The sequence below is a fragment of the Cicer arietinum genome, chromosome 5 (assembly GCF_000331145.2).
Source record: "Cicer arietinum cultivar CDC Frontier isolate Library 1 chromosome 5, Cicar.CDCFrontier_v2.0, whole genome shotgun sequence".
Classification (NCBI taxonomy): Eukaryota; Viridiplantae; Streptophyta; class Magnoliopsida; order Fabales; family Fabaceae; genus Cicer; species Cicer arietinum.
In genome coordinates this window covers 27,644,391-27,658,370 of record NC_021164.2, presented here as the reverse complement: position 1 = coordinate 27,658,370, position 13,980 = coordinate 27,644,391, and the positions used below count along the sequence as shown (strand labels likewise).

Below are 13,980 nucleotides of genomic sequence, written 5' to 3'. Positions count from 1 at the left end.
TGTTACCATTGCAATAATGACAAAATTTCGAGTTTTTTTTTTAAATTGACTTTTATTTTCATTTTTAAAATCAGACAAATTAACCCCTCTTATTTTTAAAATCCTGTAAATTAGTATCTTTCTTACGTGGGAATGAGTTGACAAACATTTGGATTCGCTACATAAAAAATTAACATTCATGTCAAATTCATTAACTAATAAACTAATATGTGGACTATATTGTCTTTTAATTTCAAGATATTATTTTCAAAATTTAGAGAGTAAATTTCATATACAATTTCATACGACAATTTGGTTATTTATACAAAAAGGCTTGCTTGGCTTTTTCTATTTGTCAAATTAATTTTACATCTAAACTTCAATTTGACTAGAAACAATAAAAACGTGACTCAAGTCAAATGATTTTGAGCACTAGAATCAAAATTCAATTATTGGTCTGCAAAACACTGTCATTTAGTGCTAAGGATTCTCATCTGATCTTTTAGGCCTGTTTAACATTACATCGCCATGATTCAAAATTTAGAAAAATCACCCCAATTTCATTTTAAGTTGTTCAATTAGACGATCTACATTTCCCCATACACTATATTATACTCTTTCTAAAAACAAGTATAAGGAAAAATGATAATTAAAAAGTTAATATATTTGATTTTAAATTAAATTCAAAAACATCAAAAATTTTATATTTATTTCATTAAAGAAGAAATATAGTATATATCTTGGTTAATTGATTTAATTACCCCTATTCAATATTACCTATATCAGCCAAGTGTTTCACATAATTAAAGTAGAGATGAATGGTTTTGGCGGGTCCACGAACCGCAAGAAGAGGGAAAGGTGGTAGCATCAATGTTTTCTAAATAAAACTATACCTGTGTGCAAGTGCAACCTTCTGTTTGATAAAACTAAATTAATAGCTTATAGCTTGTACGTATATAAATTACATATGATTGAAAGGAGCATGGTATGGGTCATTCCCTTACAAATGTATTACATGTTTTCATAATTAATTTATAGCATTTTATTTTATTTTATTGAGTTTTTATAATTTACAAAAATAAAATTTACTTTAATTATCATAATTGATTTTTTAATAATTAAAAAGTTGAAAATTAAAAATTCAATTTAATTTAAATACAATTAATCGATTAAAGCCAAAGGGACCCATATAATATTATCGATGTGACCCAAATATTTGAAAAACAAGAGGAATATTAAAAAAAAAAAAAAAACAAGAGTAATTAGAAGTCCTTCCTCTTTACCGGCTGATGTACTAGAAGCTCTTTTTGTTGTGCTTTAATATATTCTACAAAAGCTAAAGGAGATTCCATGATGATATATGCTATTGTTAAAGCCAAAGGGACCCATATAATATTTTTTATTTAAGATCAGTAGGAGAAGGTGAAGTGAAAAATCATAAGTCATTTAAGCAACGTTGTTTCATCAATTATTACTCTCTTCCAAAAGGAAATCTCACAAATCCAAAAGCGGTTGAAAGTTGAGATGAGAAGAAATTATATGGCCTAAGGAATCACAAAAAGAGAAGTAAAAGGAACTTGTCAATGTTGGACTTTAGTCCTCTTAATCCTAATTTTGACATAATTAACAAACATACAATGTTCATACATCATATGATAAATCTAACATTTTAACTGAGTAAGATTTCAGGAACAACAACTCAACCCTACATACTTGAGACAATTGCTTGGAACTCAAGAAATCAACAAAAGTTGGAATAGTTACTGAGCAAATCGATTAGGCAATCAATTTCGTAAAAGGGTTGTAAGGAAACATGCAGTTTGTGGTTACACAATCGATTAGGCAATCGACTGGCACAATCAGTAATAAAAATTGTGCAAGTCAGAGGCAACCTGATTTGTATGCTAATCGATTGGCACATCGACTGTGCAAATCACAAAGACAAACAACTGATTGAATAAATCGATTGAGTAATCGATTGGACAAGTCACAGGGCCAATCCATTTACTAGACTAATCGATTGACGAATCGATGTTGTAAATAATATTTCAAAAGTAACATGGCTTGTGACAAACACAATCGATTGGACAATCCATTGTGAGAAATTCAATCATGACAAGTTTGGTATCAATCGATTAGGAAATCGATTGAGCTAAACCAACTGGTAAAGTCCTTTTCAGAAACATACTACCAAATCGATTGGCACTCCGATTAACGTGGAATAAGCTAAGTTCCTGTTTTAAACACAATCGATTGGCGAATCGATTGAAACAAAAATTTGAAATCACAGGGAACTCTTAGTATGTGGCCAAATCGATTATGTGTATTATTGAATCGATTATGTGACTTAATGAATCGACTAAGTAATCGATTGGTTTGATTTTATTATTGGAACAAAACACCTGACATCGATTATGCAATCGATTCATATATAAGTCTACACATAATTTTCTGAAAAGTGTATTAAAAGAATCGATTAGGAAATCGATTAGTTTATATAGTTTCAAGATTCAAGAAAAACAAGACTTGCGATAATCGATTGGCAAATCGATTAAGCCCGTTTTATCACATTAATGAATCGATTGAGAAATCGATTTATATGTTGTTTTTCAGAAACTATATAAAGAGTTTTCAATCATTTTCTCAAATATACTTCAGAACTCTTAAGAACTTTTTTGATAACATTCTGATATTGCTTTTTCAGATCAAGACCAAAAGATTATTCATAATCAATAAGAGAGCTGAAAAAGAATTCTTGAGAGAAAAAGACAATGATCTCACAAACACTCAAATGAACAACCAGATTATTGTGTGAGATACATTGATCGAGATTGAAGACAAACTTTGTACTTCTTTTATATCTTTCTGTAAACAAAGTTCTATAAAGAAACAACTGTGAAAAATCCAGTTTGAAATCTGGTGGCGATCTTCGTTGATGTAAAGATCATCAAGAAGGAGTTGTACTTGATCTTGTGTGAGTCTGACGAGTGACTGCAAGGATCAAGGGGTTAAGAAATAGGAAAGAGTTTGAGTTAGATAGATAGGTTTCGAGGAAACTGGACAAATCTGTAAAAGAGTCTCAATTCTTTCTATTGAAGAAAAAGCTGAAATCCAGTTGGATTGTCAGGACTGGATGTAGGCTGTCATACTGACAGCTGAACCAGGATAAACCTTGGTGCATTCTATCCCTTATCTTTTTAATTTTCTTGTTGATCTTGTATGCTATGTTATATTTCCGCTGTGTATAAATCTGAATAAATCTTGCATCGTATGATTGTATGTTCGATCTTGATTGTATGCCTGACGTATTCTGTTTTCTATATTGTTTTAATTTGTTAAAGACTGTCATATTCTGTAATAACGAGATCATAATAATCAACAGTCAACATTCCTGATCCCACCATAGAATAATTGAAATTTAATTTACTTAAAAGAAAAATATGTTTATGTCAAACTTGGTCACTTATAAGAGAAAATGACGTGAACAATATGTCACTAGGTGAATGAAGGATATTTCAATTTTCAAGGGTAAGATAGAGAAGGGATGAAACATTATTGTTGTAGTTAAAAAAATATTGTTACATGACTTTAATTTATTGTACTCTCATATGCTTAATTTGTGAGCAAAACATAAATGTAAGTGAAGGCTGAAGGCATACCCCGCATAATTAGGAAACATGAAAATTATATCCAGACCTATAAGGTTTAATAATTGTATAGGTTTCAATTGTTGAGGTCTTGGAAGGTACCTCAATACCATATCACGACACTCTTGTGGGAAGTCATTAAGAAGGAACAGTTTTGAGGGACATATTGTAATATTAGCTAGCTAAATCAACATGTTATGTAATTATCAGTTATCACTCGGTTCTCTATCACACAACACTATAGAGACAATGCTTTAAATTTCTCGAAGTTTTGCAAATACCTTAATTTTACGGTTGTTTCAATATATAAGACACGTTGACTAAATCACAAAATTAAAAGAGTTGATTGTAATAACAAATTAATTGAAAAATTAAATTGCTTTACTAGTTAGTCTTTAAAGAAAGAAAATTATTTTATATTTTTATTAGAGTATTTGTTACGTATTGCAAAAATAAAAAAATAAAAAGTAATATTATTAGAAGTATGTTAATAAAATAATAATTAATACAGTTAAAAAATTGAAAAGAGTCTCGTAAGGAGGAATAAGAAATTTTTTTAAGATGATTTTATTTTTAAAGATAAAGGTAATATTAATTTGGTTGAGTCTGCTTCTGAAGTGATGAAAATTGATTTTGGTTGAAAGTTAGTTGATTGAATGTATTGATTTTAGTTAAAAGTTATTTATGGATACAGAGATAGATATAATGGTTTATCTATATGCAGATATGTATATCGATTAATAAATTAATAAAATTATTATATTGTAATACATTTTATTTATGTGTTAATGTATTAATACTTTTTTTAAGATGAAATATTGCGATACATTTGTTTATGTGATAATATATTAATGTTTTTATGTATTAATATTTTTTGTGTTGACAAAAGAAGAAGAAAATTCAACATAATTGCAAAATAATATTAATTATTGTACAAAATGAGTTTTAACATAAGAAAATCATATAAAAACCACTAAATATATATTAGTTTAATTGCAATTTTAATCCTTTTTTCTTTTTTTACTGATTCACGAAATTGTTCCCTTATTTTAAAAGTTGGCAGTTTTGATCAATCCTTTTGATTTTTTAACTAAAAAATGACGACATGAAATATTTTAAATAATGTGACATATAGTACACTAATATAAATTGATTAACACCCATGAAATTAGAATAAAATGCAGTAAAAACTTAGCTTTCAACTTCGAAATTTGTTCATTTTTTAAATTTAATTAATGACATGAATAATTAATGCATCTAGATGGTTCTATATTATAGAATTGTATATTACGCTATTAAAAATATGTCAATTCTACAATTTTTTAGTTCAAAAATCTGAAAGAGGGACTAAAACTATCGACTATTAAAATAAAAAGACTATTGTGAATTGATAATAATAGAAGGACTAAAACTACAATTAAGCCATATATATTTAATAGAGATAAGCATAGAAATAGCAAATGACTATTATTTGTGTAAGTGGATTCTTATCGACGGTACCCAGGTAGCTTGTACGGAGCTGGGTAAAGCAACCACAATTACTTTTTGGAAGGATAATTGGTTGGGAGATCAAGATCAAATTTCCTCACTTGTACATGTTGCCAATTGATTAGGATGGAAAGGTTCCAAACATGGGATGTTGGAGGGAAAATGACTGGAATTGGAACTAGAAATGGAGTACAGAACTCTCATAGGTTGAATCTGAGATAGAAGAGGAGCTGAAAAGTTTGTTATCAAATTCGAAGGTATCACCGAAAGATGGGATCGAAGACTCTGTATTTTGGACACCGGATTAAATTCTTAAATTTGTTATTGAACTTTCAAATATGATATTTATCTTTATAGTATATTTATAATTTACTAAGCACATTTCTCTATTATTCATTAATTAGGTGATATTGGGATATATTTGATTAATAAAATAATAATAATAGTATGTTACAAAAGGATTTTGTTGGATTTCTAGAGCGGTAAATAGGGATATACAAAATCTAAATAGTTTGGCAAAAGATAAAAGAAAGGAAAAAATAAACGGTTTTCTTCAGTTTTTGTGAACCACGTTTCAAGAGCAACATGGTTTTGATTCATTCTAAACTGAACCAACCATGCCAAGTCCAATTACTGTTGATTTTGTTGTCTCTGTTGAGAGAAATTGGGATGATTCTGTTGAGTGTTTTGAAGTGTCATCATACCAGATGGTAGATTCTGAGCATTTGATGCCAAGCCACCAAATGCACCTTGTGAACTTTGTTGTTGTTGCTGCTGCTGCTGTATTGACATCATACCACCAGGGTTGCCACCTCCCATGTTGAACACTGCAATGTAAACCCCCAGTGATGATTTCAGCAATAAGAGAAGTACAAGATAGAATAAATTACATTGAGGAATGAAATTCATACTTTGATCACTCAACATTTGGGAGGCGTGATTTCGCTGAGGATTGTTTCCAGATAATCCAAACTGCGGAAATAAAAATGTAGAGCAGGTTTGAATGTTATCCTTGTTGTATGATTGAAGGTTAAGCAGAAAGCGTGCCGACACGACACTATTCATTATATATTGATCATGAAAAACAATAAGTGCACCACAGAATAATTGTCTAGAAAAAGACAGAACAACTCCTAAAGTAACCTATTAGTTTCAATTATAAATTGCATGATATACCGATCATCACAAATTACAATGTGGACGCATAAATCAAACAAATTAGTGACCAATCTCTACAAGGACTAAACCAAACAATGATGATAGATAGATCATTCACCATAAATTAAATTCCTACACTTATATTTTTATCTCTTTTTAATCCAACAAGATTTATACTCCAATATAACAAATGAGAACTAATGACAACTAATGACAAGACACTATATACACCACATGCAGAGAACATCAAGGACAAACCTGCATCCGTGGCAAAAGTGGTTGTGAAGATATTCCAGCTGAAATGTTCGGAATCTGAGATTGTGAAGCAAAAATCATCATATAAGTAATTGTTGAAGGAAAGAAAATTAAATGTATGGGAAGCACAGGAACAACTCATTATCAAAGATCGAGAAAATAATATTTTCAACCAGGGTGAAAAGTAGAGAAATGCGAGAAATAACATCCCAAAACACAATCAAATCCAATAACACATTCCAATATTTGATCTCAAGAGCACTGCAACAATAATGTTTCAGAGAGCTCTATTTCCATTTAAATAAATAATAACTATTTTTCACCCAGTCAAAGTCAAGCACTAAGATTATGTGGGTAGATATATATTTTATGATTTTGCCGGGCCAGCTGCAAATTTTGCATGAATTAAGTTAAATGTAATTCCATCTTCAACAATATCATCTTCATCACAGCCTATATCCCTTTCCCAAGAAGAAATCAAATCCCTCTACCTATTGAATGTTCCACCAATATGAAAAATAACATGCTTCCCTAGGTACTAATGGAAGTATTTGCCGAAGTAAGAGGCAATAGGTGAGAAAAGCTTTTGTTGTTTTCTTATTGGATTAAATTATATGACATGTCTATCATACCATCTGGGTATTTGGTGTTGTTTGTGCAGCATTAAATAATGCATTGTTAGCAGCACCAGAAAACTGGCTTATACGAGCCATCTGATTTCCTTGATTGAGTTGGCTTTGACCAATGCCATGCTGCACATGTCCCGAAGTAAGCTGCCTACCCTGAAATTGCTGATGCCCAATTTGTTGAGAAAATTGCATTTGATGTTGCCCATGCAACTGTGGAGGAAAGAAATCTTGTTAATGCCCAAAAAGAAAAGAGAAACATACTGACAACACGACTAATTTTAGTTTCTAGTTCGCTGCTAATGTGTCCATGCATGTATTTGTGGTAGTTAAGCTTCCCAACGGTATACCCTTAAGTTATTATCTTTTTTTCCTTCAAACACTTAGAATTTATGAGTGTCCTTCTGAAGCAACACCCGCATGACTTAAGGAAGTTGGAAAACATATTTAGCAATACTTTAACTAGTCCTTTAGGCCATCTCAAGGATGTATTAACTCAATGCAAAATACATATCCTGAAAAATGAAATTTTACCTGCCCCAGTCCCTGCATTGCAGATTGCCTAAACTGTTGCTGCTGAGCAAGAAGTTGCTGCTGCTGTTGAGGTAACTGCATCATTTTCTGCCGTTGCTGCTGCTGCTGCTGCTGCACTGTTGGCTGTTGCTGCTGCTGTTGTGGGGTTTGCTGCTGAGGGGATGGTGTATTCATCATATTTGTAGAAGACCTAGGTGAATTGGCATATGGAATTGGTGAAGCTGCTGTATTGTCAAAAGTGGCGTTGGTTGCAACATTAGGAGATGCAGCAGATCTTCCCAAAAGTTGTGATCCTGAGTTCTAAATTAGCAATATTAAGTGAGAAAATTTAAAAAAAAAAATACAACTAGAAGAATCCATGCTAATTCAAAATTTCAAACCACCAAATAAAGTAACTAGTTCTCATTTCATAGGTTTAACAGTACTGCAATGAAGAAAGTACACGAGATATAAATATCAAATAGGCAAGGACAAATAAAGCTAGATGAGGAATCAGCCCAAATCAACTATGTGGCATCGCTAAAAGTAGCTCTGAAATTTAATAGATTCTGTTAGAATATTAGAAAATATCTTATAATATCTATTATATTATATTAGAGTATCTTGAATTATTCTCTATGATCAATTTATAATCATAGAGATATCTTTAGAATATCTCTCATTATTATTATGATTTATTCCTGATTTAGGATTGAGTCTATGTTTCTCTATAAATAGAGATTAGTATTGAGTCTTTTGTAAAATAGTCAGCATTAAGCTATTATCAATAATATTCAAACCCTTATTATTTTCTCTCCTCCTTTTCTCTAAAATCCCACAACTTCAACAGATTCTAATGTCCTTCAACGGTTCAACCTAATAGAATGAGCTGGGTTCTTAAATATAAAAGTAAAATATGAAGCTATAGCACTGGAATATTTCACATCATGAAACTGCATATGCAAAGCTGGAATGCATATGATGATAAAGCAAGAAAATCAAAAATCCTAAGTAATCACAATTCACAAATACAATTCGTTTACAGAAGAAAAAAAATACAAGAGTGAAGATAGTCAAATATCCATATATAAAAAACCTTCATCGAAATGTCAATGACCTGACCTGTAACAACGAGTTCTGGCCTCCCATGCTGTTTGATGACAGTGGGGTATTCTTTATATACACATCTGAAAGTAATATTTATAAATGCCAGTTAAAGTCAAAATTATAAAACCAACAATATTATAGAGATGGAAAGCTAATGAAGAGTGATTAACTATTGCTAGACCCTTCAGGAAAAGATTGTGGACCCTCATTGACAGTAAACACATCTGCCAAATGCATTGGAAGTGAAGCAGTTATATGCCTTTGGTCTCCAGGTAACCGTAATCCTGCATGAAGTTCCATTATAATCAAATGATCATCGTAAAGAATATGCAGTTGGAGAGTGATTGATAAGAAAGTGTATTAAGTTCAACAAACAAAAGCTTTCACCAAACTGTGTACAAAAGCACAATAGCAAAAACATCCCTATTGAAGCAACTTTAGATGTCAGTATCTATGTACAACAAGAGTGCCCATTGGTGGTGAAAATCTTATAATACATGGCAGCAGGTGAAATCCTTACCCTCACCAACATTGACGGCGGCTCGGAGTAGATTTTCCTGTTCTTGAATTTTGGCAGCCTGACCCTTGTCGAGAGTGGGGGCAATGGCAGGGCCTTGACGAGTTCCAAAGCAATAAGCTTTACGAGTGTCAGCCAATACTTTTTCAGCACCTTCACAGGCTCCAGCAATCATATCAAGTCTAGCCTACAAAAGGGAATGAAGAATGAAGATGGAAGAGGGAAGGTAGGTGTGAAGTGGAAAGTGGAAAATGACCTTCAACTTGTCAATTTGAGTGGCAATTGGGAGGTTCTGCATCCCCTGAAGCAATTGATCTCTTTTGGAAGTGTCCTCCGTCTCCATTTCAGGGAGTAGTTTTGTAGAAAGCATAACAGGTAGTACTGATAAAACATTGTAACTGTGATTTGAAATGTGAATGAATGAAAGCATATAGTATAGTACATATGAGATATAATAGATAATACTCATACTTGTAGCATTGTCAGCATTGACATTCTTTGGATAGACTAGGAATGGCTTGGAGACCTTCTTGATATCGTCAACAATGTTGAAGAGCTCGAGGTTGACCATAGAATACTGACCCAAAATATCTTGCCATTTAGGAGTTGTATTGGTGCGAGCATAGGCATCGAAATCTTCCAGAATCCTTGAAATGGCTTTGAACAGGCTTATAGCACGTGTCTTTACTTGTTCTAGGTTTAGCTGCTGCTGCACTGCCTGGTTCAATCTCTCCTGCTGTTGCTGCACCGACTCACCCTCCATTCTTCTCCCCTTTTTTGTTTCTCCTTTCCTCCCTCACTGTCCCAATCCCCACAATTGTTCTTCTCTCTCCACCCTCCTAAGTTTGACCACAAATAAATATTCAGTAATGCAGAATTAAATGTTAATCATGTGGAGCAGATGCAAATACTGAAGTAGCCATGGTTGCAATTGTCATGATTATCCTATCCCTATAGCAACAAAAATCCCACAAAAAACATTTAGTTATTAAAAGAGTTAATAACAGAAAAATATGATACAGTTTCCCAACATAATCCAACTTCATATTTCAAATCCTTCATTTATCAATCAATCCTAGATCAAATCAAATGAAACGAACCAAAATGGGTTCTTTTTACTTTTTCCTTTTTAGCTGGCAATGGAATTGAAGCTTTGAAGATCCATTAATCAATTAAAAAATCAGGAAACAATGAACAAATCAATTGAAGTGAATGAAACAAAAATCAAATGAGGAACCTGAAGACAAACTGAAACCCTAAAACTCCATCGAGCAGAAAAAAACAACAGTTAAATCTAGCAATTAAGTTATCTATAGTCTTATATTATCACACAATAATGTTATCTTTTTCCTCTATTTTTGTAGTGTCTAACAACTACTGAACCAAATATAGAGAGAGCAAGAACTAATAGTAGCTTCCACTTTTTTAATGCATTAATCATTCTTATGAAACAAATAGTGTTTTGAATGCATTGATCCCTCACCGTAGACTTTTAACGAGAGTTCCAAGATTTCACACTGAATATGATGGGGAACGATTGGACATTCAACCTATATAAGTACGACTTCAAGTGCTATCTGTATAGTGGTTGTTATGACTAGTTGCCCCCTTTTCCTTGTTAAGTGTGAATTATGAACATCGCATAAAAGAATGCATAGGAATGAACTTACGACTATTTCTTACTAAATAACAAATTGAGGCTTAATGGAAGGAAAAAGTACTCGTGCATTGCTTGGATTTTAAGCATGTTAACAACAAATTTACATATAAAAGTAAATAATCACCTAGAATCAAATTATGAAGTATTTTATCTCTCGAATTTTCATAATAAAATGATGGAGTAAACTACTATTTTGGGTCTAGAAATTGTAATCGTCAGTAAATTTGGGACCTCAAATTTACAAATTATAACGTTGCTCCTTCAAATTGCCTAAAGTCAGTCAAAAAAATGCTCCTTGAACTTTCTAACATGTAGGCAAAAAGCTCCCTAAAAATGTTGACACAGGGAGCATTTTGACTGATTTACACAACTTGAGGGAGCATTTTGATATTTCGTAAATTGAGGTCCCAAATTGACAGACCCTTACAATTTCAAGACCCAAAATGGTGGTTTACTCTAAAAATTATGATAATTTTGCTTTTGTTTTTTGTTTTTTGTTTATTGTTTTTTGAAATAGCCAAATATTAGTAATTGGTCATTAATTTTTGTAAAGTAATACACAAACACATTCACTTGTTTAATAATCCACAAATGAAAAAGGAACAGTTCAAACTCATAGTTTAGCAAACATACAATTTTATGAAATTGCTTCGAGGCAAACCAGCAGCAGAAAACATTTTGAATGAAATAAGTCTAAAAGTCGTTATAGATATAGCATTTGCAAACTATGAGGATCTCAATTGAATCAGGAAGTTCTGAAGATAAAGAAAAATAGACGAAATGGAGCATGAGACAAACAACAGAAATACAGGAAGAGATGAAGAAAGAGAGTCGGACCAGGCAGCGCGCAGAAGGGGATGGTCGTCGGTCGCACGCAAGCCGCAGCAATAGGTAGAGAAAAGGCCAAAGTAGTTGTCGTGTTGTTTAAGGGTTTGAACTCATTTGGGGTTGGAATTGGGTCGGTTTTAGGATTCAGCGGTTGTTGATACCGCAGAGGATCAGTGGACCGCTTCGGAGAGAGGAACCACGACAGCTAAAGGGCGATTGAAAAAGAAGAAGAAATTATAGTACTCACTCTCACTTCTTTTTTTACTAAATTTTATTTAAATTTTATAAATTAAATTGATGGAATGTAAATTATATTTGTTATCTAAATTAATTAATATGGAGAATATTAACAACACACATTTTTTCAATACATTCAACTTAAATCAAATTAGGTGGATCTAATATAAATAACAATGAACACCTTGTATGTTTAGATAAGAGAAGATGTTTATTTATTCAAAGTAAAAAAAAAAAACGGATGATACCATCACTTTAAATTTTAACTATAAAAAATGAAAAGCTTGCATAATATGTCATTATTGTTTAATGAAAATCATTATTAGATGAACTACATGACCTAAGAAATAAGATGGAATAGAATAAGCTGATCAAAGACTAAAATAATCAAAATTTTAATCTATTAAGATTATAATATTTATTGGATGAAGTATCTTAGCTAAGATCTTTAATGAGTTAAACTTTGCCATGTAATGACAAAAATCGCAATCCATTCAGAGTATTCGTTTTATTGGATAAACTACATTGGCTAAAAGCCAAAATGGTTTAGAATAAGACGAGTGAAGACCAAACGCTATTAAGGCTATTGCACTTATTGGATGAACTCATTTGGTTAACAACCTCAATGGATTTGACTTAGCCATGTGATGACAAAAATTGTAATTCATTGAGACTATTACACTTATTGGATAAACTATATTGGCTAAAAACCAAAATAGTCCGGAATAAGATGAATGAAGACCAAAATCATAATCCAATGAGACTATTGCACTTATTAAATGAACTAGATTGGTTAAGAACCTCAATTAGTTACACTTAGCCATGTGATTACCAAAATGACCAAAATCTTAATCCATTGAGACTATTGTACTTATTTAATAAACTACATTGGCTAAGAACCAAAATGGAGGAGAATAGGCCAGAAAAATACCAAAATACCAAAAATATTAATCTATTGAGACTATTGCATTTGTTGGATGAACTACATTGGCTAAGAACTAAAAATGGGTTAAAATTAACACAAGTGAAGACCAAAATGACAAAAATCTTAATCCATTAAAACTTTTTCACTTATTGGATGATGAACATTGGTTAAGAACTACAATGGAGTAGAATAAGCTAAGCGAAGACCAAAATGACAAAACTATTGCACTTTTTTGATAAACTATGTTGGCTAAGATTCTCAATGGATTAGACTTGGCCTTGTGATGACCAAAATCATGATCAATCGAGACTATTCCTCTTATTGGATGAAATACATTAGCTAAGAACCAAAATTGTCTAGAATAAGACGAGTTAAGAGCAAAATTTGAATCCATTGAGACTATTGTACTTATCAGATGAAATACTTTTATTAAGAACCTCAATGGGTTAGACTTAGCCATATGATGACCAAAATGACCAAAAGCTTAATCCATTGTGACTATTCCACTTATTGGATGAGCTGCATTGGATAAGAAGGAAAATAGAGTAAAATAGGTCGAAAGAATACCAAAATAACAAAAAAGTTTATACATTAAGATTATAAAATTTATTGGATAAACTAAATTGGCTAAAAATCAAAATGGGTTAGAGTTAGCCAAGTTAGACCAAATTAACCAAAATCATAATTCGCTGAAATGATTCCACTTATCGGATGAACTACCTTGGCTAAAACTTATTGGATGAATTGTGTTGGCTATGAACCAAAATGGAGTAGAGAATACCAAAATGACAAAACGGAGTAGTATAAACCAAGCGAAGAACAAAATGACCAAAATCTTAATCCATGAAGACTATTGCACTTATTGGATACACTGTATTGGGTAAGAACCAAAATGCATTCCAATTAGCCAAGCGAAGACCAAAATGAACAAAATCTTAAGCCGAACTTATTAGCCAAGCGAAGACCATTAAAACTATTCAACTTATTGAATGAACTACATTGGCTATGAACTAAAATGGAATAGAATAAGCCGAACGAAT

General features: G+C 31.9%; 1 protein-coding gene across 3 annotated transcripts; it reads right to left on the bottom strand.

The window, feature by feature from the left end:
- Positions 1-5,514: 5,514 nt before the first annotated feature.
- LOC101501998 (mediator of RNA polymerase II transcription subunit 8-like) lies at positions 5,515-12,020 on the bottom strand. 3 transcript variants are annotated; one of them, XM_004515249.4, is made up of 11 exons: positions 11,788-12,020; positions 9,762-10,241; positions 9,547-9,671; positions 9,294-9,477; positions 8,944-9,057; positions 8,789-8,853; positions 7,688-7,987; positions 7,160-7,366; positions 6,531-6,584; positions 6,026-6,086; positions 5,515-5,941 (listed from the first exon to the last, which is right to left on the bottom strand). In XM_004515249.4, the coding sequence occupies exons 2-11, from the start codon at positions 10,051-10,053 to the stop codon at positions 5,745-5,747; spliced, it is 1,599 nt and encodes a 532-aa protein (XP_004515306.1). In that variant the 5' UTR covers positions 10,054-10,241; positions 11,788-12,020; the 3' UTR covers positions 5,515-5,744. The 3 variants fall into 3 exon arrangements, with proteins under 3 accessions (XP_004515306.1, XP_004515307.1, XP_027186609.1); XM_004515250.4 differs by having other exon boundaries at positions 9,762-10,129; XM_027330808.2 differs by lacking the exon at positions 11,788-12,020 and having other exon boundaries at positions 9,547-9,688; positions 9,762-9,901.
- Between the last annotated feature and the right edge of the window lie 1,960 nt (positions 12,021-13,980).

Excerpts from the sequence above, each read along its gene's own strand:
- LOC101501998 (XM_004515249.4), bottom strand. The coding sequence starts at position 10,053 with ATGGAGGGTGAGTCGGTGCAGCAACAGCAGGAGAGATTGAACCAGGCA. Across the intron at positions 7,988-8,788 it reads GCCAGAACTCGTTGTTACAG|AACTCAGGATCACAACTTTT; the intron begins GTCAGGTCATTG and ends TTGCTAATTTAG. Across the intron at positions 5,942-6,025 it reads CCAAATGTTGAGTGATCAAA|TGTTCAACATGGGAGGTGGC; the intron begins GTATGAATTTCA and ends TTTACATTGCAG.